At 43.7% G+C, this 27,143-nt stretch overlaps 1 protein-coding gene across 4 annotated transcripts in view; it reads left to right on the top strand.

The window, feature by feature from the left end:
• The window catches only part of Stk3 (serine/threonine kinase 3), a 307,706-nt gene that overhangs the window by 180,647 nt on the left and 99,916 nt on the right, over positions 1-27,143 (top strand). The window contains exon 11 of one of the 4 annotated variants that reach the window (XM_050161804.1): positions 20,692-22,014. The exons of the other annotated variants lie outside the window; for them this stretch is intronic. Coding sequence (XP_050017761.1) covers positions 20,692-20,850 — 159 coding nt within the window. The 3' untranslated portion in view covers positions 20,851-22,014. Of the gene's footprint in view, positions 1-20,691; positions 22,015-27,143 lie in introns of those variants that run through there. 4 annotated transcript variants of the gene reach the window in all.

Genomic DNA, 27,143 nt, shown 5'->3' with positions numbered 1-27,143 from the left:
CAGTCCCAAATGTCGCCTCGACTGATTCCAAAACCCTTTTCTTTAAGTCTATATGTCCATCCATCCGTCTACCACCCCACCCCCATTCCTTGGTTTCATTAGGGCCACTCTGGGGTGGTGGTTGTGTTAAGCTAGCCATTGCAACATTATGCCACGGTTCCCCAAACCTATCCGGGGTTTTTAGCGACAGGGGTGGCAGAGAGAGGGAGTGGTTGAAAGAACTGCCGATAGCAAGGAACCTGGAATGGGGCTGATGGGGAAAAAAGAAGGTCTCTAAAAACGTGTCCTCCCTGCAGCCCTGGAAATCACTTGGACTTCTAGAGAGTGGGGTTAGGATCTGTTAAAGGATTTGTTTGTTTTGCAGAAGGGACTTTTCAGCTACGAATTGCATTGCCATAGATAAAGGGGAGAGCCTGCTGTTCATTTAACACAGGTTCTGCATGACGTGGAGCCTTCCCAGAGAGAAGACCCAAAAGTGCAAATGGGGTTGAATACCCGTGGAATTGGGAAAGGCATAGTAATGTATGAAAACAGCACAAACAGACTTGCGCAGAGAGAGGAATGGGGAATGCCGTGCTGAGGAGGAAGGGAGCTCTCTTTCACTCAGGAAGCTGGTCTTCCCTTCTAAGAGGGAAGGCCAGAGTGATCTTGTACCGACTGTTGCTCAAGGGTCCTGGGCTCAAAGCAGTGTGCCACAATGGTTACTATGGGAGTGGCGTGCTCTAAAGTTTCTGTCATGGAAGTATTAAATCATGCATAGTTGTAGAGAAAATCATTGAGGATAATTTAATTTATCAATGAGAATATGAAAACATTTTGGGTTGACTGTAAAAATAATTTTGCCTATGGTTATTTTTTAGATGAAATCAATTATAAGTAATTATCACTTGTCTGGTATCTATTATTCATGTCATTAAAAATGCCACAGTTTTGTGGTACGTTTGTTTTATTGCAACACTAAAATCTGCTCGTGTGTTTGCCTCTGTGTGCTGGTAACGTGATTGTCAGTTCTCAGCGTGGGGTGGGGGTCAGGCAGCAGTGCTTCGCCTGGAATCGATTTTCCCCTTCTCTGTTAGAATGAGAATCCCAGTTACAAGAGGGCCACACAACCAGAGCATTAGCCCATAGCCCTTTAGAGCTGCTGAGTATGGAGTGTAACTCTGCTGCGGTGACCTCACGGCCGTGCCCTTCACATTCTGATTGCACCCACTCATTACCGTGGACCTTTCATCACCTACCCTGCCGCTTGGTTTACACTCAGACCCAGGTCTGCTAATATTCGGGTCTGCAGGGCAGTCGAGCCTCTGTGCTAGACTGAGGTTCTCCAGGTCTCATTCCTGCGAGAAAATCACTGCACGGCTCTCACCTTCCCTCCACAGTCTGCTTTAACCCATTATCTGGATGAACAGAGGACGTTTTTGTGTTGAATATGTATAGAACATTAAGCTTCCCCCCCATGGCTTAAATAAAGACATTTAATTAATACTTCAGTATATTTTTTATTAGAAGTCAAGTCCTAGTGTTTTTCTTCCTAGTGTATCTACCTTTATCCTGAAGAATATTTAAAGTATATAATCTTTATAGAACTAAATGATTCACTTTGAAGTGAACTAGAACAACTCTGTTTACTGTATTTACTGATGTTAAAGTCACCTGATGAAATAACAGTTAAGTTGGAGCCATTTGTGTGGTACCACTTGGCAGTCAGCAGAGAAGAACCATGAAATTCCAGAGAAGGAAATAACTAGCATTATTGTCTCAAGTTTGTTGAAGCGGGGTCAGGCAGAGCAAGTTAGCTGTCTTTAGATCTGCTGCTTGGGAGAGTCTTACCCTTTCAGACCACATAGTAACAGTTTTTACTTCACTTTCAACTTGACGTTATGTTTTATCATAGTATTGATGTCAGATGTTGCTTTACATGACATTCTTAAGAATTTTTCTGTTTTCACTTCTAAAAATCTCAGACTTGAGGCAGAAGAGCCAGCTCAATGGTTAAGAACACTGGCAGCTCCTCTAGAGGACCAGGGTCTAATTCCTAGCACCCACATGGCTGCTCCCAACTGTCTATAACTCCAGACCCAGGAGACCTAACACCTCTTCTGGCCTCCATAAACACTACACACACACGGCACAAAGACATACATGTAGACCTACACATAAAAATAAAGATTTTAAGGCTTCATATTCCCAGTGTCTCAGCTCACACCTTGATTGTTGTGACTCCCATTTATAGCAGGACATAGTGGTGCACTCCTGTAAACCCGGTACAGGAGACAGCCTGGGGCGCCCTGTGGTGTGGTGGTTTGAATAGGAATAGACAACCCCCCCCCCCAGGCTCACAACGTATTTGAACACTTGGTAACCAGGGAATGGTGTGGCCTTGTTGGAGGAAGTGGGTCACTGGAGGGTGGGCTTTGAGGTTTCTAAAGCCCAAGCTAAGCCCAGTGCCTTTGTCTCTCTGCTGCCTGCTTACCCAGCTGTAGAACTCTCCACTCCCGTGTCTGCCTGCTCCCCACCATGAAAATAATGAATCCAACATCTGAAACTGTAAGCAAGTGTCAGTTAAATGCCTTCTTTTATAAGTGTTACCATGATCATAGTGTCTCTTCACAGAAATAGAAAAGTGTCTAAGATACATAGGAAAACACTGTCCCCTGAAACATGATCACCATAGGAAGTAGGGGCAGGGAGGCTACAGTTGCCATCCTAGCCCATGCGAGACTCTGTCCCTAACAAAGCTCTTTAACAAAATTCACAGTAGCCTTCATGGCAGTCTGGTGGGCATCTGTTGTCTTTGGCCTCTGAGTCTCTTCCATTGTGCTTGAGAACGGGGGTGCAGTGTGGGCTGAGGATGAGACAGGGCACCTCCGCGGCCACTGTTGCATCTGCCCATTTTCTTCTGGATGCTTTGTTATGTCTTCTGTTCTTGATGCTCCTGAAACCTTCCAGGCATATGAACCTGAGAGCCTGCAAAGCTTCTGGTTTCTACCCAGCATGAAGATATCCACCATATGAATAGTGGTTCCTGATAGTGTTTTAGAATTGTGCTGACAAATACATCAAGTAGGGCATTTCTGTAAGTACACCTAGATTTTAGAAAACTCTGAAGTAGGATCTTTACTGATTAATATGAGATAGCTTTTTTAATATCTTTAAATGCTTGGTAATGTTATCATTGCTAATAAACTGATTAAAGAATCATGTTTGGAGCTAGAAAACATTATTTTGAGTGAGGTAACCCAGACACAGAAAGACAATTATCACATGTACTCACTCATAGGTACTTTTTAAACATAAAGCAAAAAAAAAAAAAAAAAGCTTACAAACCACAATCCCAGAGAACCTAGACAACAATGAGAACCCTAAGAGAGAGACATACATAGATCTAATCTACATGGGAAGTAGAAAAAGACAAGATCTCCTGAGTAAAATGGGAGCATGGGGACCTTGGGGGAGGATTGAAGAAGGGAGGGGAGCAGAGAAAAATGTAGGGCTCAATAAAAGCATATATATATAGCCATACTTTGTAGATAGACACAGAGAATCTTCTAGTATGATATATACATTGATGTCATATTAGATATAGTGTTATGCACACATGCACATACATAGTATTAAGTGAATTAATATTTTTCTTCTTTTTTAGAATAAAATGATGGTAGTTCTAAAAAAATCATGTTTTTAAGGTAATGTAACTAATAAATTAAGGGATTAGTGATGTCACAGTTGAATGGTGTTGCTATGCCCAGTTAGCCTCCACTATTACTGGAATAGTGACTTCTGTTTTTCCTTTGATGGTCAGCTCTTTAAAAAATAAATAAATCAAATGGCGGCTGGAGAGACGGCTCAGCGGTCAATAGAACCTACTGCTATTGCAGAAGACCCTAGTTTGGTTCTGGGCACTCTTATTATACAGCCCACAACCACCGTGACTCCAGCTCTGGGAGTCTGATGCCCTCTTCTGGCCTTGGGGATACCTGCACATAAAAGCAAAAATCCATACACATTAAAAAAAAAAAATTATATCTAAATGTTAACAAAATAATAAAGTGTGGACTCTTAAATAAACAAGCATTTGTCTCAGAAATAAACAGAGTCAGAAGCCAGGCCTGGAGGTGCAGGCCTGATATTCTAGCACTGAGACAGGAGGATTACAAATTAAGTTCTGTCAGAATTATAAGGTGAGTTGAAAGCCAACCTGAACAATTTAGTGAGACCCTGTTTCAAAGTATAGAAAGTCAAAAGCGTGGTTGTGACACAGTGCTTAACCTGGTGTACTTAAAGCTGTATCTCTAGTTCCAGTATAAAGAGAGTTAAAATGAGAATTGATTATAGATTAAATGAACTGTTGTAGGGGGTTGCACAGCTCAAACGAGGTATGCTTTTTCCTGGATTTTTAATTATTTGACAAAGAGATGTTAAGTACCAAATGCTGAAATGTGAAGAACGAGGCACAGCCCTGTGTTAGGTGCAAAGTCGCTGTATTCAGAGACTGCTTGACCAGGAGACTGGATGACTCTGTTGAATTCCAGCCCCAAACTAACTAGACCTGCCAAGGAGCAGTGGTAACAACGTGGAGCCGCGGCAGGAAGGGCAAGTGCATCTTCATCGAGGAAAGGCCTGCAGCCCTTCTTTAACTGCAGCTTGGGGAACAGGAAGAGAAGACAGAGGAGCTGTGGCCGAGAGCAGCGTGAACGCAGCTGCAGAGCTAAGCAGGGGCTTCGTGCAGGCCATGTTAGGTGCTGCATGCAGTCAAGAGCTATTCAAGGGTCTTTAGGGGCATGGTATGGCTCGGTATGATTTTTTTAAATAATAATTCTAGCTAGCCACTCTTTAGAAAATGAATTGGAAGGAAACAGGAGGAAACGCGGCTAGCTAGTCAAGCTATGAAAATAGCCTGCTTGAGCTAAGAGTGCCTGAACAGGGAGGTGGCAGCTGAGATACAGAGGCACATACACTGGGGTCCACCAGTAGGTAACATAGACAAGCACTGCAGGTTTTGAATATGGTAGGTTCTCAGCACAAAGAGCTTGAGGAAAGCCTTAATGGTTTAAAGAGATTACTGCTCTTCTGAGAGTTCTAGTTCCACGGGGATCTTATCCCTCTGGCCTGGTGACCATCTGTACTACATACGTACACACATGCACATGCACATACACACACTCAAAGTTTTAAATAAAAAAAATCCTTTTTTTTTAAATGATGGTAAAGGGACACTTAGAAAATAGGAAAGGTTCAAAGACAAGGAGCCAGAAGGTCTGGGGCCTGCTAAATGTTGCAGCCTGAGATGTCTGAATAGAATCTCCAAGCCCCAGCACTCAGAAGACATGGTGTGGTACTGATGCAGAAGGGAGCTGTCAGAGAAATAGCACGTTAAGCATGCCTGGGAAATGAGTATCTAGTAAAAGGCTCAGGGCACTTTAATTAGTTCCACCAGTAAGGAGTTGAGAAACAGCAGCCAGTAAGTAAGACTGAGGGTTGGCCAAAGGCCAAGCAAGGATTCTTGGAGTCCAGAGTTTTTAAGAAAGATGGCACAGACATAGTATAAGTATTTCAACTTTCAGGTCAAGTAAGATAGAAACACAGAAGGGTATAGAGTGCGAAGGGACAGGAACCAGTAGGAAGGAGATGAGATGCACAGATGGATGTTTCTCTTCTGCCCACCTGTTCCCAAACACCCGGTAACCACTTCCCAAGTTACGTAGAGGCTCATATTACTTATAAATGTTTAACTAATAGCTCAGGCTTATTACTCGCTAATCCTAACACTTAAATTGACCGTAATTCTTATCTATGTTTAGCTCCGTGGCTTGGTACCTTTTCTCAGTACAGTATTCTCATCTTGCTTCTCTGCCTTTGCTAGCAGCTCTCTGACCCTGCCCTTCCTCTTCCCAGAATTCTCCTAGTCTGGTCTCACAGTTTTATTAAGTGTACAAGTGTTTTGCTTGTATGTGTATCTGTATGCACACCACTATGTTCAGTGCCCATGAAACCCAGAAGAGGGCATGTGAGATCCCCTGGAACGGGATTTACCAACACCTGTGAGCCATCACATGGGTGATGAGTGTTGAGCCTAAGTCCTCTGAAAGTTCAGCCAGCACTCTCGGCTTCCCAGACCTCTCTCCAGTCCCAGTTTTCTCGCTGTGCTTATTTAAAATGGGAGATATTAAAGGTGTTTCTTGTTGATGTAAGAGGTAAACTAGATCTAGACGGCACACAGAAGAGAGGTCGTTAGGTCTCTGAAGGACACCACTGCAAGGCAATTGTCGGTAACCAGGGAGGCTGGAGGCCCCAGCTGGAACTAGTGTAGCACATGGATGGAGCTCACGCTTCATACGTGACATCACTTTGTACTTAGAAGGAATTGGAGCCTTGTGTTATGATTAGAGTCATGAGCTGTCTTCCTTTGTGCCAAGCAATGGCTTATTTTCATTGTCTTTGGAATGTTCTTGTTCTGTCGTGCAAAAGCCTGTGTCACCCTATGGTCTCCTAGGAATTATAAAAGAATAATAAACTTTTGAAAGCACTTTACAAAATTAAAGAATTATAAAAATGTTAAGTGCTTTATGTGGTCATTGATCTAATCTTATAATGTGTAGACCGTTTTGCCAGCTCAATGTGGATTCTATAATACATACTTGTTCTTACTCTGTGAGTTTTCACTTTCTGATTTTATTGCCTCCTTATGTGTGTTTTTGCTAGTTCAGCAATAGTGACTAATTTAAAATTATTTATTGTAGTTAAAGCAAAAATAAAGTGAAACTGAATTTTCTAGCATAAGTCAAATTCTTTGGGTTTATTTTTTAAGAGTCATTCTTTATAGAACAGAGCTTTAAAACTATAGTCCTAACTAGGCATGGTGACTCATGCCTGTAATTCCAGCAGTTAAAGGTTGAGACAGGAGGATTGCTGTGAGTTCAAGGTCAGACTGGACTATGTAGTGAGACCCTGTCCCCACTTCAGAAAGATTGTAGACCAAGCTAATTGAACATTTGCGGATATTGAGTTATTACTCTGGAAGTTACTTAATCATTCTATTCTTCATTAATATTATCTGTAAATCATCATCTGATAGGGTACATAGGAACATGCTAGTCAAGTTCTAAAATAGTACAAAGTCATTATGGTTTGAGAAACATGAGACCTTAGACATTTATGGCCAATTAAACTAAGTCTTTGCTGTGGGTTTTATGTGAATAAAGACACAGGTAGATCGGTTTTGTTTGGGTTTTTAAAGATTTATTTTTTATGTATATAGTGTTATGCCTCCGCGCCAGAAGAGGGCACCAGATCTCATTGCAGATGGCTGTGAGCCACCATGTGGTTGCTGGGAATTGAGCTCAGGACCTCTGGAAGAGCAGCCAGTCATCTTTACTAGTGAGCCTTCTCTTCCCGCCTCTGGAAGTCTAAACTGTGAACCGCTGATATTCTGTTACTGCTCGACAGAAGTGTTGCCTCTTACATGCGATAACAGACAGTGTCTGCCAGAGGGAGGCAGATGATGCGTGTAGCCCTTGTGTTATATGTCACAGTCATAATAATGTGGGTCCATATGAAAGAATTTTTGTAGAGTTATCTTGAAAAGAATTAAGTAGCTGGATTCTGACCAGGTATTTTCACTCACATGGCTTCGTAGTGCAGTGTTTAGCACACTCAGTGGAATGTTTTCTCTTTAGAGTATTAAAATAGCGTATTGTTCTCCAGTTGCCAAATGGACCCATCCATAGTTTCCTGCCTTACAGTCCATCAATGCTACTGGTGATTCATTCCTTGTCTAGAAAAGATTTTTAAAACACATAATACTAAATGAAATTTTAAAAAGAGAAAGAAGGGAAGGGAAGGAGAAAAGAAGGAAGGAAAAGAAAGCAGGCCTTCTCTGTAAAGTAAAAAATGCGCAGCACCAAATATGGCCACCAGAGGGTGCTGAGTAGCCAAAGACCTAGTGCTCTCATGGCGTCCTTGTGAGAGGGGACTTGAGTAAAGGACACTGTTAGCGTTCATGGAGCTCCTGGCTCTGTGTTCTTTACCCCCACAAACTATTGATCTGGAAGTGGCCCATCTTCCTGACTTCTCAAGGCCAGTGATGAGCCAGAAGTGTCCTATCTTTCGTAAATGTCTGTGCCTCCTGAGCTTCCTGCCGCTCTTCACCCCTGCCCGGCTTAGGGCTGCTTACTCAGAAGCCACTGCCGGTCAGCTGATGTTGGAGTGTTCGCTTTTATCCCTTCCTGCTGGCTCTTTCTAATGGTTACATTCTTTCTTTCTTCTTTTGATGTTTCAAGACAGGGTTTCTCTGTGCTCATTTGGAGCCTGTCCTGGAACTCTACTCTGTAGACCAGGCTGGCCTTGAACTCACAGAGATCTGCCTGCCTCTGCCTCCCAAGTGCCGGGATTAAAGGCGTGCGCCACCATCGCCCGACTAACTGTTACTTTCTTAATGGGTCTTAGGACCTTTCACATGATAGTTACCAGCTGCTCACCACTTAGCCCCTCTCTAAGGTGGGTAAGAAGTCCACTCACTACCTTTCCAGGAGTCATGCTCAGAGCCAAAATTTGCCAGGGTAAGGGAAATCCACTGCCACCATTCTGGACACTGAGACCAGTGAGAAAGAGTTTTGGGTGACTGGAAATTTAGAAGGCAGTTAACAAAACCCATAGATGCCCATGTTTAAGAGTCCTTTCTTTTCTGAGCATCGTAGTGTGGGCATGACAGCCTTGTAGTGAGACAGCACATCTGTGGGAAGAAGCGACGGCCAGGGCCATGCTTGCTCCCTCAGCTGGGCTGTTGTGGTTGGTGGCGGCGGGCTGGTGGGATGCGGGTCTCTACCTAGAAGAGCAGTAGCTGAAAGAGTTGTCATGTGGATGTCCCTAATAGAAGAGAATAAAACTCTGACATCTGCAAAGGGCAGTGTGGGAGAACCAGCTTGGGGAATATGATTCCGTCTAACAATCATTTCTGTGCAGATTTAATTGATGTTTTGGTTTTGTGCCTCTTCTGAGCGAGGATGGCCAGGAGCATGTTCTTCGCAGTATTCTTGCTAAGGATCCTGCTGCTGCTACTGCCGGGTGTCAGGTACCCACTTCTAGGTCTGCTCATCTCTTGGGAATGGGAATAACATGATATTGTCTGAGAATACAAGATAGTTCCAGAATAATTATCCATTGCATAAGCTATTCTTTGAGCAACAGAATATATCAGCCACTTGCAACAATATATGGAAAGTTCCTCAGGAATACGTTGAATTTAACAGTTGCATAGCTATTTTATTATTTTTTCCACCGGAGGTAAACCAGCAGTATGGCTTTCATTTGCTTAGTAATTAAAGATGCATTCTCCCCTTTAATCCTTATTAGAATGGACTTTTTAAAGAGCGGGCTGAAATTTCATCCTGTAAAATAAAATGTAAAGATTTGCTAGTAAAACTACTTCATATTAATGTGTATTATTCAAACCAGAGCTCACATTCTGATCCCCAAGTTTCCACTCAACCACAGCCTCCTGGCATCCCCGTGTGTAGATGCAAAGGGAGATTAGCTACTCTTTGTGAAGCCCCAGCTAGGCTGGGCAGTGCCTCTGCTGTCCGGTTAGTAGTGAAGCCTCTCGGAGAGGAGAGCAGGTGTCTGGCTCTAGGAGAGGTATGCCAGAGCCTGACTCCCTCAGGGAGTGCAGCAGCTTGCACTGCCCCGGTACTGCCAGCCCCTGGGGACCTTTGGGAAGGTACTTATTTTACAAAGTAGTACTAGAGGCCAGTTCCTTAATGCCTTGTGCTCTACTCAGTGAACTGGTTTTTTAAGATCAGAATGTTGAAGTTTTGCTCTTCTCACACTTTTTTCATTGACAACCAGTAAAGTCTTTGCAGCCTGTTCATTTACTGCAGTGGTCTTCACGTGAAACCTGCTGTGGATGCTTATTCTAATGGTCGTTTGTCGTGACACTGGCATGTCACTTCCTGCCCTTTGCGTGATGTATGCGTATCACTTATCTGAGATGATTTAGGGCACAAACACTGTTTTCCTCTCTGATAAAACCACATCTAAGACAATAATAGCTACTTCATGTTCCCTTGGTCTCATTTTATACCTCCCTTGACCTCAAATTGATAGCATTTATGAACATCTCTTTATGTGTGTGTGGTATAGTGTACAAGTTCATACGTGTGTAAGTTGCACATGCATGTATACTTGTGGAGGCCAGAGGTCCATGATGGATGTTGTCCTCAGTTACTCTTAATTCTTTAATGGTCTCTCCCTGAACCTGGAACTCACCAATTTGGCTAGACTGGCTGGCCAATCAGCTTGAGGGATCAGCTCATCTGTACGTTCCTTGCCCCGCCCCCCCCATCCAGTGCTGGGATTACAGCACCCAGTTTGTACGTGGACAACGGGAGTCTGAACTCACGTGTGCCGAGACAAACGCTAGAGAAGCAGTCACCCAAGACTCCTTAGACTCACTAGGCGTGGGTTCGTGCACTCCTGTTCATGCCTGGGTATCTCCTTGGAGTTTTAATTGAATCCACATTGTCTGTTAATAGCTTGGAAACTAAGTACTGTTGTAGCCACAAACTATGCCGTAAGATGGAAAATGCTAACATAGTTCCTTACTGGGACATTTTATTTTCTAGGCTTGTGTGACAAGGAACAGTGCTGATCTCGGTATCCACTGTACTGCCGCCATCTGTGTTTCCAATCACATAATTCGTGTTTTAAAAGAACCGTAGATTTTAATGCTTTATAACTAGTGTATTGGGATCCTAGTTATTTCTAGGTGTTGCTTCATGATTAAAACATTATTAAAAGAAATCCATTACTATCTCAGCTTCCTGATTTGTGTGTTATGGCTGTATGTGTTTTTAATTAGAAAGTGATTTTTCTAAGTGAATTTTTACATATTTATGCTATGGAAATACTTACACAGTCATAGGTATTGTGATGTCACTACAGCAGGAAATTCTATTAGTCCCCCTTGGTGACTGAGTGTGAGCCAGGCCCATTGTGCTTCCTTCCATGTCTGCTTGCCCACGAGTGTTAAGCATACTTAGCAGAAGCCACGCGTCTAAAGCAACGGACTTTGTTATAAACATGAGTATCTTATCAGACAAATGTAACGAGTATTTAATAGGGTGCGCCACTGCCCATAGATGAAATTCATGAAGTGTGCTCAAAATGTCCCATTTTCCCCAAGACAGTCTTTGTTTCCTTCACAGTCCTCCTCAGGGCTGGGCAGAGGGCTCAGTGGGTCAGCTGCCAGCCTTGCACAGTTTACCTTCTTGATGTCACACACATACATGACACCATACCGAAGAGAACTTTCTGTTGCTGTAGGATTGTCACTAGTGTCCATTGGCAGGGGTCCCCAACTTGTCAAAGAAAGCTGCCTCCTGTAGCAGCCAGACTTGTGTGTAAGAACATGCCGCTTTCTGTGCTTTCAAAAAAAGACCTACAAAAGAAAGTCAGTGTCCTAGGTACCAGTCCTAACACTAGACACTCATGGCTGGGCTAGCCTCTGGTAAATGTCCCTTTGCTAATTAGTGCTTGGGAAGACAAGAGGAAGGAGGAGGACTGGGTACTGGAGGTGGGTGGGAAATACGATGACTTCTGGAGTTTTACTGGTGAAGATATCCCAATAAGCCTCCCTTCGGGCCTGCTCTGTGCTGGTCAAGATGCTCCCCAGCCAGGGTGGCGGGGCCCTTGCTTTGTGGGCCCTGCAGCCCTGTTTGTTTCATTTTCCTCAGGAATTGCCTTTCTCAGCAGTGAAGTAGGAGCCGCATCTCAGATGGAATCGTAAGGGGGAAAGGTGCATGTTGCTCCAAGCCATAAACAACTTGGAACTGTCTGAGGCATGAGTGGATAAATCTTACAAAACGCTATAGGCAATCCTGCATTGAAATTACCACAGGAAATTGTTGTTGTCAGGCATTCTGTTGGTAGTTCATATCGGAAGAATTGCTAGCAGATGGGAAAATAGATGAGTCAGGGTACAGTATTAGCAGCCCATGTTTTTTTAATCACAGGCCACTAATAATGTCTGCAGCATCTGTGAGATTTGTTTAAGCAGTTGCTAGGAAGAGTTTGTTTTCCCAGTAAACACAATAAACCTTGTACAGTATTTTCTTGATGGACTATTGACTAAACGTGTTAACATTTATTTACATGCAAGACTGTTTGCTTCATTGTAGTGGTGTTTCGTTTATTCTGACATATTGATTATGCCAACAACTCGTAAACCCATTAAGCTTGAAATGTTACCACATTTATACACTTGAAAACCTTGTAATTGGCTAGCAAGGTGGCTCAGTGGTAAAGACCCGTGCCACCCGACACCAAACCTGACAGCCTGAGTTCAGGCCCAGGACCAGAATGTTAGAAAGAGGGAACCAATTCCCGTATGTTGTCCTCTGACCTCCACACACTCAGACATATGCAAAATAAGTAAATGAATAAACGTTTTTAAAATCTTTATATTCTTTGTATCTGTTGCTTGTTTTTTAAGACTTATAAGAATATCTCCGGTAATTAAAAATATGTTTGATAAACATAATATAAAAAAAATCCAAGGATTTTTCCAAGATGGTTAAAATTATTTTAGAAAGTGATTCAGTCTTGCTATTTAGATGTGATATTTTAGTTTGGAGAGTAAAATAAGTGTGTAACTTAAAGATCTGCCGGCGCTTCCTGTTAGCAGTTATAACAATGTTCAGGTTTTCTCATACCCAGGAATAACCCTAATTGCTGACAGTTTAGACTGCAGAATTACCAGTGGGGTGACTTAAGTTTATGTTCATTTTTGTATCCACCCCCATTTTTTCTTAACCTTATTTTTCATCTCCACTTTTACATCACGGAGTAGTTTGTACTGCTGATTTACGAAGTACTGACATTTTTATTTAATGAGCAGATACCTATGTGCCCTTCTGTCTGTTATTGTCAAAAGTCATGGGCTTTTCCTGAAAGTCATATTTAAAATGGAAACAAACTAGCAAGCTAACCTGAAGCCTAGGAAAAGGACAGTTCTGTCTCGCCCAGTGGTTTCTCTTTACTCATTTCAAATGTCTACACGGGTTCTCCATCTCTGTAGACATTCCCTGGATGGTTCAGCTTGGCTGGCTTAGAGACCCTGGGAATTTCTTAGTAGCCGTGATGTCATGGCACTAACTTCCCTGTAGGCCTACGTGGAAACATAACCCAATATCCCATGAAATTTTGTTTCAGATCCTTACACACTTGTGGGATGAAAGTATTTACCCTTTAATGAAGCCGTGAGCCTCTTTCTACTTCTGCCTTCTTGTTTGTCCCCATTGTAAAACCACCCAAGAAAATCTTTCAGTTTTTTAATGAGAAGCACAAAATGTTATTTTAAATATTTGAGATCTAACAGGTCAGAAATACATACCTTGATACTGTGCTGGATAATCCCCTCACCAAAATTAAATGGTTATAACTGGTTTGTGGACTTTTTGTTTCCTTCAAGGCCAGGCAGGAGAAAAGTCCTATACGTGAGCTTGCTTCAGAGAGAGGCATGCTTGGGGGAGGGAGGGAGAAGTAAAGAGATAAGTTTGGGATTTTCTCCCACAGACTTAACAGTACAGTAGCCGAGTGCCAGTTCCCGATATGGTAGAATGGGAGGACCACAAGTTGCTGCAACACAGAAGCAAATACCAAAATACCAAAATTTGTTTCTCCCAGGTTCATGCGATTTAATTTACCTGATTTCAGAAATTAGTCTCACTTTGTTGTTATTTTTATATCTTGCCCCATGCTCTGGGAACTTCTTCAGCAAATAGTCTTTGAGATACTGGTCCACTTTGGGAGTGGTCTTGAGTACTATGAAGAGGTAGGGGCGTGGGCAAGCCCCCTGGCTGCTGGATTTGTGGATTTGGTTCCTGTTCCCCTCTCATCCAGCAGACTGCTGATCTGTGAGTCTACCCCTAAATAAAGAACCCTTTACTATACTCCATTTTGAGCCAGTATGGGACTACTTCATTGTAATAGACTACATCTGCTGCCCAACCTGGATCCCAAGTCCTCGGGCCCAGAAACTCCACCCCCGCCCACCTGGCTTGATTTCACCTACTAAGCAGTTTGGTTTTGTTTTTTTCCAAAACCCCTCCGCAGCTGAGCTACTCCTTTGGCAGGCCCTCTGCGCAGCAACTTGGCAATAGTCGACTACACCCCTGATTGATTAAGTTATAGGTAATGGGCTGTTAGGAGGCAGGATTTGTTGGAGGAAGGAGGTCACAGCAGGTGTGTTTTGAAGGGTCTCTCTTGTGTGATCTCCTGTGTCCCTTTGTGCTCAGTCTACAGTGAGGTGAGCAGCTTTCTTTCACAATGCCCCCCACCATTCTGTTCCGCATAACCACAAGTCCAGAAACATAGGACCCACCTGCTGGGAATCACAGGCTCTAAACCCGTGAGCCCAGTGACCAGGAACCACAGGCTCGAAACCCGTGCACCTCCCTTAAGTTGTCTGTCTCGGGTTTTGTCACAGTGACAGCTGACTGACAAAGCCTCTGGCTGCACCAAGGTGTGGGTACTCTTTAGTGTCAAGACCATCTACAGATCATATGATCAGGAGAGAATCCTTTTTCCCATATAACTTCCTCCATCATAGGCTTCAGTTCTGTCTTAAATGCTGCTGATTCCTGAAGTCTGTGTCCCAAGCCCTGAAAGAACAATTTCTCTCTGGTGATTCCACCTCGATGCCTTCTTTCCACCTCTAACTCACTGAGACTAAAGTCACTTCCCTGCCTTTATTGCTGATACCAAACGCAGCTGATTACCTGCGCTTCCAGCCAGTCAACGACGACACCTGCCAGTTCTCAGTACCTCTCTCCCATCCTCTCCCGCTCTGCTCTTTCATCCCCAGATTCTCAGTGGACCACTAAATGCTGATGGTGGGTGGGTCTTCTGTCTTTCCCTCCATGATAATCGATTTGCTATTTAAGAAATTTCTCTAAATTTCATGATCATTTCATAGGTAACATTTCATGTTGTGGAAGTTTTATAGTTACCCTTAAGAACCATAGCCATCCGTTTTTGCCTCCCCCCTCCTCTCTCATCTCGTCTTTTGTTTCTCTTCTTAACTCTCCACAGCCTGCTCAGCCCCTCAAAGATGAGGCACGTGTGCGCATCGTGTGCACAGCCCTGCTACCGTTTCCAGCTTTCTCTCGCGCCAGTGAGCTCTCTGTGTGGTCCCTCCTTGCCAGCTAAGTTGCAAGCTTGTGAGCAGCCTTTTATTCATGTCTTTGTCCGTAGTGCTCAGTGTACAGGAAGTCTGAATAACTGTTTTAATAAAGGAGTCTCTGAAGTTCCCCACAGCCTAACCTGAGGACATAGCTAGCTGTTTATTATGCAGAAGTTGTTCTCAATAACCCAGCCGTACAAGGCTCCAGTCCAAAGCTCAGACCTAAAACAGTCAAAATGAACAGGATGCACCTTACCCCACCCACACCCCGTCTTCTTATGTCAGGCTTTCGTCAGCAGCCTGCTCTAGGGTAGTGTGTTGTAAGTTATTTAATACAGTCTCTAGCTCTCAGTAGATCCGTGGGTCTGATGTAGGCATAGAAGAATATACCCTGTGGTAGCCGGAAAAGAAGTGAGAGGTTGCTTTCGGACGAAGATTTCTGAAGGAGAAAGCTATTATGTAGCACAGATTAGTGATATAGATATTTTTCATGTGTTGATAATGAGAACTTGTCATCTAGGGTCTTTGAGACCCTAGACCTCCACTCCAGAAGCCGTGCGTCTATAAAACGCCCTGTTCCAAGTGAGACAACTTGCATCACTGGAACAAAGACTGTAGGTGCTTGTTAATTTACGTTACAGTGGACCATCAGTTCCTTGGCAGTGCTACCACAGGCCTGCTCATAATTTGTACACATTCATAAATTGTATACATTGGAAGCATAAAATCTGTTAAAAGAGACTTTTTCTTCTTTCCTTGAATTCAAACCCTTGTCTTAATTTAGCATTTACTAACTGCTGGCAATTTGCCCCGGTAAAGGAAGGACAAGACATCCACAAGGAGAGTCTTAATTTAAGAGATTTTAAAGTTGGGGTAGCTGCTTGCTTTACATGACGGGTTGCTACACTGACCTGAGGTGACCAATCCCTCCGAGCCCTGTGTTCTTACTACTACTCACTTGCACGTCGTGGTTTTCAGCAGTGAGCCAGGAGGTTCTGAAAGTGTACGGTCTTATAATGGAAAAAGGATTAGACTATCTGGAGTGCAATTGTGAAACTCGGTCATAACTTAATTAGAAAACACTTTCTGGAATCAAATACCAAATTCTGTTGTTTAAATTGTGTGGTGTAGAACTTCAGAGATGAGAATGATTGGCGTGTACTGAACTAGAAGAACACTGGCGTGTGGCTGGGGAGCTGGCTGGGCTGTTAGGCACGCTTGCTGCTCTTGCGGAGGGCTTGAGTTCAGTTCCCAGGGCCTCTGTGAGGTTCTTACAACTGCCAGGAACTAGCTTGAGGGCACTCTCATGTCCCTGACCTCCAAGGAACTCAGTGCACATAGTCACATACAGATACATAATTTAAAATAATAAAAATAAGTCTTTGTTTAAAGAGAACACTGAAGTAGAATGGACTCCATAGATGTCTGGGTACATCTGTCTTCAGAGATGTGAATCCACGTCCATGCTGGTTTACAGAACAATGTCACATGTTTTTTTTAATTCTTTTTATTGATATTTATTGAGCTCTACATTTTTCTCTACTCCCCTCCCTGTCTCTCCCCTTCCCCCTTCAACCTTCCCCCGAGGTCCCCATGCTCCCAAATTACTCAGGAAATCTTGTCTTTTTCTATTTTCTGCTTCCCATGTAGATTATATCTATGTATGTCTCTGTTAGTGTCCTCATTGTTTGTCTAGGTTCTCTGGGATTGTGGTTTGTAGGCTGGCTTTCTTTGCTTTATATTTAAAAACCACCTATGAGTGAGTACATGTGATAATTGTCTTTCTGTGTCTGGGTTACCTCACTCAAAATAATGTTTTCTAGCTCCATCCATTTTCCTGCAAAATTCAAGATGTCATTATTTTTTCTATTGTATAGTACTCCATTGTGTAAATGTACCACATTTTTCTAATCCATTCTTCGATCCAGGGACATTTAGGTTGTTTCCAGGTTCTGGCTATGACAAACAAAGCTGCTATGAACATGGTTGAGCACATGTCCTTGTGGCACGATTGAGCATCCTTTGGATATATACCCAAAAGTGATATTATTGGGTCTTGAGGAAGGTTGTTTCCTAATTTTATGAGAAATCGCCATATTGATATCCAAAGGGACTGTACTAGCCTGCATTCCCACCAGCACTGCAGAAGTGTTCCCTTTTCCCCACAATCTCTCCAGCATAAGTTGTCATCGGTGTTTTTGATCTTGGCTGTTCTTATAGGTGGAAGATGGAATCTCAGAGTTGTTTTGATTTGCATTTCTCTGATGACTAAGGATGTTGAACATTTCCTTAAGTGTCTTTCAGCCATTTTAGATTACTCTGTTGAGAGATCTTTGTTTAGGTTTGTACTCCATTTTTTTTATTGGATTATGTGATCTTTTGGTGTCCAATTTTTTGAGTTCTTTGTATATTTTGGAGATCAGACCTCTGCCTGATATGGTGTTAGTGAAGATCTTTTCCCATTCTGTAGGCTGTCGTTTTGTCTTGTTGACCATGTCCTTTGCTTTACAGAAGCTTTTCAGTTTCAGGGGGTCCCATTTATTAATTGTTTCTCTCGGTGTCTGTACTGCTGGGGTTATATTTAGGAAGTGGTCCCCTGTGCCAATGTGTTCAAGTGTACTTCCCACTTTCTCTTCTATAAGGTTCAGTGTGGCTGGCTTTATGTTGAGGTCTTTGATCCATTTGGACTTGAGTTTTATGTATGGTGATAGATATGGGTCTATTTTCATTCTTCTACATGTTGATATCCAGTTATGCCAGCACCACTTGTTAAATATGCTTTCTTTTTTCCATTTGATATTTTTTGCTTCTTTATCAAAGATCAGGCGTTCGAAGATGTGTGGATTGATATTTGGGTCTTCTATTCGGTTCCATTGGTCCTCCTGTCTGTTCTTATGTTCCTGGGAGCATCTGTCTTCAGAGATGTGGGTCCCCGTCCATGCTGGGCTCACACAGCAGTGTTACATGTTAGTATAGTTCAGAGAGTTTTTAGCTTCCTTGTGCGTATGTCTTACCCCCACCATGATTTGAACAGAACCAAGCACGGAAGAACTGTGTAATTAATGGGGAAACTGCTATACGAATGGTGTGCAAATGTGCATTATAGCAGAGATGAAAAGCCGGGTCCGCTGGGTATTTAGGAGCCTGAGGCAGGAGAACCTTGAACTTGAGGCTAGCCTAACATATACAAGGGAAAGTTGGGACTGACAGAAAGACTCTTCCTTTAAAAAAAAATAAATAAAAAACAATAAAGCCAGGGAGGTGGTTTTGTGCTGCCCAGCGCAGCCCAGCGGGGCTGGTTTCCCATGGCCGGTGGTGCCCACCCCAGGGCGGCTGCTCGGCTTCAGCTGAGCATCCTCCCACAGCAGTGTTCCTCCCGGCGTATTTTTGGAGCTGTCTCCTGTGACTCATTCGCGGTATCCTCAGAACCTTTTTTTAGCTGAGAGTAAGTTTGATTTGGGGAAGCAGGAGTCACTTGGGGCCAGGTATGGTGAGTAAACTGGAGGATCGGTGCGAAATGCTACCCCAGCCTCCTGTTTCGGTGACTAAGCAGCGAGAGTGTTTTCTAGCTTTGACTCATAAACAACTAGGAGTTAGCTTCTTTAAAACAAGAAAAACCGAGCTTCAGCTTTCATCATTTTCAAACTAAGTCTTCATGCTCGTATAATGTGTCTGCTCCAGGACATTGGTTTCCCGAAGTTCAGGCTGGCTTTGCCTGGTTTTCAGGCACCCGAGCTGCCTGTCCTCACCCCCTGCTCCCCACCATGCAGCCTCACTTGAGGCAGGCAGAGCCTTCTCTTTCGTGGGGCTCAGACTGCTGAGATGCTTTCTCTGTCAGGACCAGTGTGGCCTGACTCCGTGGGAGTCTGCTCCCCGCATGCCTTGGACTTCATAGCAATCTGGAATCGTGTTTAACAGGGGTCTCTCTTCTTTGTTAAAACCTAACCCTACTCCCAGTGTAATCAGGAAGGACATGGTTTTAGGGGTTTTACATTATCTACAGGTAGGAAAGCTTGCTCAGCACCTATGCGGGAGTCAAAGAGATACAGATTTGGTTCTTCTCCCACCGTGTGCATTCAAGGAATTGAACTTATACCTCAGACTTGGAGCAAGTGCCCTTACACACTTACAGGGCCAGTTTCGGGTTTATTTTTAAACATCCATGGGGTAAAAGCTGACTGTGTGAATGAGTGTGTGGTACAGGGCAGCCTGTAGCCTTGATGACTGTGTGTGAGTGTGGAACAGGGCAGCCTGCAGCCCTGATGACCTCCGACTGTGTGAGTGTAGTACAGGGCAGCCTGTAGCCCTGATGACTGTGTGTGAGTGTGGTACAGGGCAGCCTGTAGCCCTGATGACTGTGTGTGAGTGTGGAACAGGGTAGCCTGTAGCCCTGATGACTGTGTGTGAGTGTGGTACAGGGCAGCCTGTAGCCCAGATGACTGTGTGTGAGTGTGGAACAGGGCAGCCTGTAGCCCTGACGACTGTGTGTGACTGTGGTACAGGGCAGCCTGTAGCCCTGATGACTGTGTGTGAGTGTGGAACAGGGCAGCCTGTAGCCCTGACGACTGTGTGTGACTGTGGAACAGGGCAGCCTGTAGCCCTGACGACATCCGACTGTGTGAGTGTGGAACAGGGCAGCCCGTAGCCTTGATGACTGTGTGTGAGTGTGGAACAGGGCAGCCTGTAGCCCTGATGATGTCTGACTGTGTGAGTGTGGTACAGAACAGCCTGTAGCCCTGATGATGTCTGACTGTGTTTTTCAGATGACCCATAGCTTCCTGTTTCAACAAACAGACAAATATAGTTAGGCACCGGAGTGCTGTAGGTCCTTTTATATAGCAGAACAGGTGATCTTTCCTGAGGTCACAATGAAAAGCAATAAGGACTGTGCTGCTGTCCCCTAAAGCCAACATGGCCAGACTGTAGTGTACCCGGTAAAATCTCATCGCCTGTTCATTCTCAAGTTGGTCACACCCAGAGCAGAACTTACACAGTGCAGTTTGAACCAGCTTTTTGTTTGTTTGTTTGAATCACAATACTATTTTATTAAAACACCACTCGGGGTAAAAATATTCTAGATAATGTAACTCTGTTTAAGAGGTGACATTTTTGGCATTTGGTAAAATAAAGGGTAAAACTTGACTGAGCCTGTGTCTGGTCTGCCCCGATTCTTGTCCTGTTGGTGTTGGCTTTCCCCAGCACCCATCACCCCAACAGCTGCTGTTGACAACGGCACATTGGTCTCTGGGTCTTTTCAAACGGTTTCTTCATCTTCCTTTCTATCGTTCAGTCCTCTATAACAGTGCAGGCATTGGTCGCTCTGCTGTGGATTACTTGAGGTTTCTGCAAGGTGTAGCTTGTGGCTTCTTCAGGGAAATAATTCATACTTTCATTGTTGACCATGCTTCTAAGGTGGTATAATGAATTTTCTGAAATATCTATTTTAAAACTCATTAGACTTCTAATATATTTTAGATTATTTTACAGTATTAATTTCTTTTTTCTGCATTTAGTTAAAAAATCTAAGTTTAGAAGAACTACAGATGCGTCTAAAAGCACTGGATCCCATGATGGAACGGGAGATAGAAGAGCTGCATCAGAGATACAGTGCAAAGAGGCAGCCCATCCTGGATGCCATGGATGCGAAGAAGAGGAGACAGCAGAATTTCTAACGACTCCCTCTGCCCAGCATGACCAGAGACCAAGCCACCACAGAAGGGAAGGGATTGCACTACTTTTTAATCCCTAAAATGTATGTTCTACAATTTTGCAAAAGTCAAAAACTAATGATGGTACACCTAGATAAATTCCAAAGGCAAACTGTGCAGTTGTATCCACTCTGACTTCATTTTGAAAGGCTGAGAACGATAGAAATGTGCTCTTTCTGCCAGCTGTTCCACAGCAACCAAACCAACCAAATTTAAAGCTATATTTGGAGACTTTGGAAATCCAAAACTGTTGCTTAATCGCACAGTACTGGAGGGCTTTATGTTACAATCCTCTTTATTCCTGTGGAGAAGCCTATTTATTGTACCCCTTAGGTAGACTTATTTATTTACGCAGTTTTACTTTTTGTTTTTTAAAGACAAGATCAGGATAGTTTTGGTGGATGTCCGGACACACTGACAGATACAAACACACAACTAAATTGTACAAAAGCAGGGAGCTCTGGGTGCGTTCCTTCATCTCCAGTAAAAACAAAGCAGCAAGAGCAATAATGTCCAAATGGACAAGACATTTTTATATTGAAGAATAATTTCATTTCTCCCTTCTTAAATATTAATTCTTGGCTTTAATATTGGTATAAATAAGGCTATATATGTGTGTGTGTATATATATATGTGTGTGTGTGTGTGTCATACAGAATTGTACCCTGTAAAACCAAAGAAATCAATGAATCCTTGCACACACACACACACACACAAACACACACATACAGAGGTGTGGGAAATACTTACAAAGAAATGAAACCCAAGAAAGCAATACAGTTGTTTCCTGTATTGGTCCACAGTAATCTCATCAGATTATTCTGTGAAAATATGCTTTTGTCACAGGACTTTTTGTTGATTTCATTTATTTCCTGGAATTGATGAGCATCATGTATCTGACAATAACAAAACAGTAAAAATGTTTGTACTAAACTGTGTCCTTGGGACCTGGGGGAAAAAGCAGACTTAAGCTAGGAGACTCGTTTCTGAGTGGAGTTAGCATTTGTGTAATTGAACAGGGACCAGTCCTTCTCTGCACTACCCATGGCCATTTCAAGTGTGTGTTGTTTTATGTATTAATTATGTGTGTACATCATGAAGACAAATAAATTCCACGGTGCCACCTGGCACACTTTTTTTTTCTTTTTTTCTTTTTTAAGCTCATGGCCTGGACTCCGTTAGGCAGGTCAGGTTGCATGGCTGATTAGGGGTGACCCTGAAACTTCAGCAAAACTACATAAAGATGTAGCTCAGGTTATTCCTCTCAGACCCAAGACCCACCGTTCACTGGCAGGGCGCTCCAGCCCCCACAAACACAATGGTTACAGGTGTGCTTGCCACAGGGGAAGGAGCCCTGGCAAACATCACACTCACGCCACAGCAACAGCTCCAGTGAGTGCAGGAGGTGTCCCCAACACTGACCACAGAGGGCAGGTCACCTCAGAAAGCTTCCACACATTTTTAAGCGTCATTGTGCTCAAGATTTTGCCTTAAAGTGACAATTGTTTTTGTTCTGTTGGATCCTTATACATAGTATATTGCATGTGAATTATAAAACTGAAAATAAGATGGCTAAAACTAACAAGACGTCCTGTGTTCACCCCAGTTTATATAATGCGTAGCAAGGCATGCTTTCACTGATCCCGCTCCTCGTTGTAGGCGACCACTTGGGACAGTCAGCCATGTTCATCAGCTCAGACTGTATCCAGGTTCCCTTTCTTAATGGTCTCTCCTGTCACCCACTGAACCCTGATGGCATCGAAAGACTAACTTCCACCATCCAAGCAAAAACACCTACTTGAGATGACAGAAACTAACAAAGACGATTTCTGCCCACCTGACTAAATGAGGCTCTTAGCCACTTGTACTTCCTGAGATACCTGAGTCAGGACAAGGGCTCCCTTTCTGTAATGCCTTGGTCTGATTGCTTGATAATACTTTTACGCCATGTTACTATATCTGCATCTGTTTACACAAACACACACATACACGCACGTTTTGTTTTGCTTTGCTTTGAGACAAGGTTTCTCTACATATCCCTGATTGACCTGGAACTCGCTCTGTAGACCAGAATCATCTTGCGCTCACAGAGAGATCCACCTGCCTCTGCTTCCCCAGGGCTGGGACCAAAGGTGTGCGCAGCACGCATGGCTCATACACATTTTAAGAATCAAGAGCAATGAATATCATTTTACTCTGGAGCTGTGTTAAATGACTCAGAACATTTGAGCATAATCTATCCTAAAGTTTCCCTGTCTTCTCCCTCCCTGGCCCTCGCCTCCCCGTCCTGCAGCAAACGCAGTTTTGCACAATCATGAGCCATGAGAGAGACCTTTAAATCTGGTTGAGCCCAATGAATCACAGCGCCCAGGAAAAGAAATTACCTAGCTATTTCTGAGTTTAAGAAGAAACCTTTTATTCGGCCCTCCCTGCTGAGAACTTCCAAAAATAAGTAAGCATCCTGTCTGCACAGCCACCCTTTAGCAGGCACTGCACGTGAGTAGCGCTAATGAGCCCCATCCCAGGAGAAGCTGGCTTTGTCCTGTACGGTGAGCAGAGCGCCCTGTGCTTGATTTAATGAACCGAGATGCTGCACAGTTACAGCGATCGCAGCCTATGTCAACATGAACAGGTCTGTGTTCAGAATATGGGCGATAGCTGTAACTCATGGAAACAGGAGAAGAAAAGAGACTTAGTGGGTTTCAGAAGCACGACACCTGTCAGTTGGGACCCTTACAGTGTTTGACGCTGTGCTGGACAGTGTCACCTGTATGGTTTTGTATCTCTTCTGCTCATTTACCAAATCACATCCCAGGGTTTGAAGCCATGTCAGGTGTGCCACTTCTCAACAAACATTATATAATACGTTAGTGGGATGTTTTTAACTTAGTCACAGGAAATCTTCCCAAATTACTGACACATTTATATTCAATAGAAATGCTATTTTTGTTTCTTTCCCATTTTAACATTAAAGATTAATGATTAAAATCTAAAAATACTGCTATTCTAAATAGAATTCTTTAACTACTTGGAATTGCTGAACCGTCTCCATTAGGCATAGGCACTTAATTAGATATTTCATTAGAATGCTCCTTTTTTGGCACAGGAGACAAGAAAATGGGTCCACTGAGTATTGTGTTTCTTTGCCCTTTGATGTGATGGAACCTGGACCCAAGGGACTCATATATCCTAGCTGGAGACTCTGGTGTGTCTAAGGTGTCTTAGGCCCCCAAGGACTGATCCATCCGCGTTCCCTTTTTTCACACCAACACTTGACTTCAGCCCTCCCTTTCCTGGTTGTTTTCTTCATCGCAAAGACTAAAGAAAAGCCACGGGACCAACTCATTTCTTCCCTCGGCCTTGAAAAGACATTGCTGTTTGTTTTCCTCTCACGTGGGCCATGTCACACAACCCTGCTCCCCACCACTCCCCTGGCCACTCGATTAAACTCCCCAAGTCTCTGCTCACAGAATAATGACCACCAAGTGGACAGAGCGTGGCTTCCTGGTATTCCGGAACAGCATGACTCAGCTGACGTCTGTGACCTCATCTTTCTTTATGGCTTTCTTACCATAATTATTTCCTTCGCCTTCGCTTTAGGTTGTAAAGCTTTTCAAAGCAGAGGCATTTATTGACCCTGTGTCCCCATGGTGCTTCTCAGTGTGCTGGGTGAGAAGGGCTGGGTGTTAGATGCAACGGGTTGTCTCTACAGGAACCAGATGTCAGCCATGTTCGAGCTCTATTGAGACCTGTCCTGATGGATTAGCTCAGCGCTTCACAACAAGGTGTATATTGAAAACGCAAAGGAAGACTGGAAGAAATGTGGAGAGATTCAGCGAAGTCATGACTGATTAATACCAGTGTGGCCTCTTAAGTTTCCATGGTCACCTCCAAGCTGCCTTCTCACCGGACCACCCCTTGTACCTGGCTCTAGAGTGTTGATGCTGTCACCAAGTCTTAAAACTTAGGATCGGTGTGAGCTGATCATTAACTTTTTGCCTTTCAGTGGACTCTACATTTTCTAAAATGGCATCCTTTCTCTATGGGGAGTGGGATTGTGGGTACCAGGCCTCACAGATGTGCTACAAAGAAGACATCTTTCAGTTACTGGGATGGAGCTTGAGTCTGTTTCCTTGCTTGCTGTGCTGTTTTGCATGCTGCAGTGTCCCCCTTGCCAGCTTTCCTTCGGCAGCACTTTGGAGAAGCATTAAAGTAGTAAAACGAACTTTTGTATCTTAGCTGGGGACTCTGGTGTTGTTGGGAGCAGTGAGACCCCAGATCCTGAATTTCTTGTAATCCCCTGATCTGAGTGCCTACAGCTGCTCTGAGCACGAGACCTTCAGGAGTTCCTGATGGCAGGAGAGTGGTTTCTGGTGGGTTTGGCTGGGGTGTGGCTATCTCTATATAATCTGCCCCTGAACACAATAAAGGGGCCATTCTTGGGGAATTCAAGGATGACCCGTGTCGCTCGCTGTTTCTCTCTCTCTCTGTGTGTGTGTCTGTGTATTTTAACCCCCAGCCCCCTTGCCCGAAGCTCGGGAACTGAGTGCCAGGGCACAGAGCGCAGACATGGGGGTGCAGCTCGCGGCATGGTGTGTCTAAGGGTGACTTGGGCCCCAAGGACTGAGTCCAGTTTCCCTTTTTCCACGTCCACACAGACACTTGACTTCATCCATCCCTTCCTGGTATGAGACGTTAAATGCTCTGGGTTCGAATCCCAGTTCTCCCTTTGTTTTCCTAGGCAAAAGCAGCCACTCCACCACTTAGTGTTCAAATGCATTTGTAGCCGGAGAGAAGGCTCGGTGGCTAAGGGCATGTGCTGCTCTTCCAGAGGACCCAGGTTCAATTCCCAGCATCCACGTGGTGGTTAACTCCACGTGGTAGTCTAATTCCAATCAACAGTAGCCAAAACCTCCGAGAGCTTCCATGGCCTCCGTGAGCACTAAACACTTGTGGTGTACACACATGCGGGCAAAACATCTGTGCACATAAAATAAAAATCTCAAAAAGAAATCAGTTTGTAATAGTGCAACTATTTCAGTGAGCAAATCTTCCAGTGCCTGTAAAATGTTTAGCAAAGTCCCTGGCATAATATAAATGGATATTAGCTTAGAGTCAACTTCCAACCTTTTTCGGGTTCATTTTCATGCCTCATTTTGCAGGAACAAAAAGCGGAGTCTGTTCATTGAAAACCAAATGTGTTGTTTTCCAAGATGAATTTGACTCTTCTAGAACGCAAGAAAGCCTTCCCTGGCTGGGCGGTGGTTGTGCACACCTTTAATCCCAGCACTCGGGAGGCAGAGGCAGGTGGATCTCTGTGAGTTCGAGGCCAGCCTGGTCTACAAGAGCTAGTTCCAGGACAGGAACCAAAAAGCTACAGAGAAACCCTGTCTCGAAAAATCAAAAAAAGAAAAAAAAAAGTTTCAAAAGCCTTCCCTGAAGAGCTGACTCTTCTCCTGGGTACAAGTTTATATGAGAAAAAGCTGTGAGCCGTTGTCTCTGCTAAGCTTACAGCCCATACGCTCTAGAACTAGTTTTCTGTTGCAGGGATTATTGCTGAGGCAGCTTCAGCAACCCGGGAGGTAGTTGTGAAGACCTATCTGGAAAGTTCTCAGCTGTGCCCCCTAAAAGTCTTGGCATCCTTAGGTCCTTGCAGAGATAACACATGTAATTGATTGGCTCTCAGTTTACTTCAGCTCTAGGAAGCTCAAGAGCAGCTTTATATCTTGAGGGCCTGATAGGATCCTATGATCTGCATGGCTACATTTCCCTGGTTATTTTTATGGAATATTTATGAAAACAAAAAAATACTTTTTAAGAGAAATATCTGGAAGTATGGGCTTTTTTGTACTTAGAAGGATTTGGTTATATAGTGTGTGTAATCTTCATATTTTTATAGAATTCTTGAGAGCATCAAATACAGTATTTGGTGATTTGTCCAGGTCCTGGACCTGAAACATTGCTGGTTCTTTGTGTGAGCGCACGGCATCTGGCAAAGGAAAAGGCTAGGGTATGAGATACCAGAGATAGGTAACTTCTGGGTTTCCTTTTCTGGAAGGAACATCATAGTCCCCTTGGTCCTCACACCTCTCGTCCTTGTCACCTGCCCACATCACAATTATACAAGAACTCACTCAGGTTGGTGATGAGGCAGATTCCTTGAGCTTAGTTCAGCTGAGGGGTCAGGTAGGTGGGTAGGTAGGTAGGTAGATAGATAGATAGATAGATAGATAGATAGATAGATAGATAGATAGATA

The sequence above is a fragment of the Alexandromys fortis genome, unplaced genomic scaffold (genome assembly GCF_014885135.2).
Source record: "Alexandromys fortis isolate MF-2015 unplaced genomic scaffold, M_Fortis_MF-2015_v1.1 scaffold_17, whole genome shotgun sequence".
NCBI classification, from domain to species: Eukaryota; Metazoa; Chordata; class Mammalia; order Rodentia; family Cricetidae; genus Alexandromys; species Alexandromys fortis.
The sequence above is the reverse complement of the archived record's forward strand: the minus strand, read 5'-3'. Positions and strand labels throughout refer to the sequence as shown.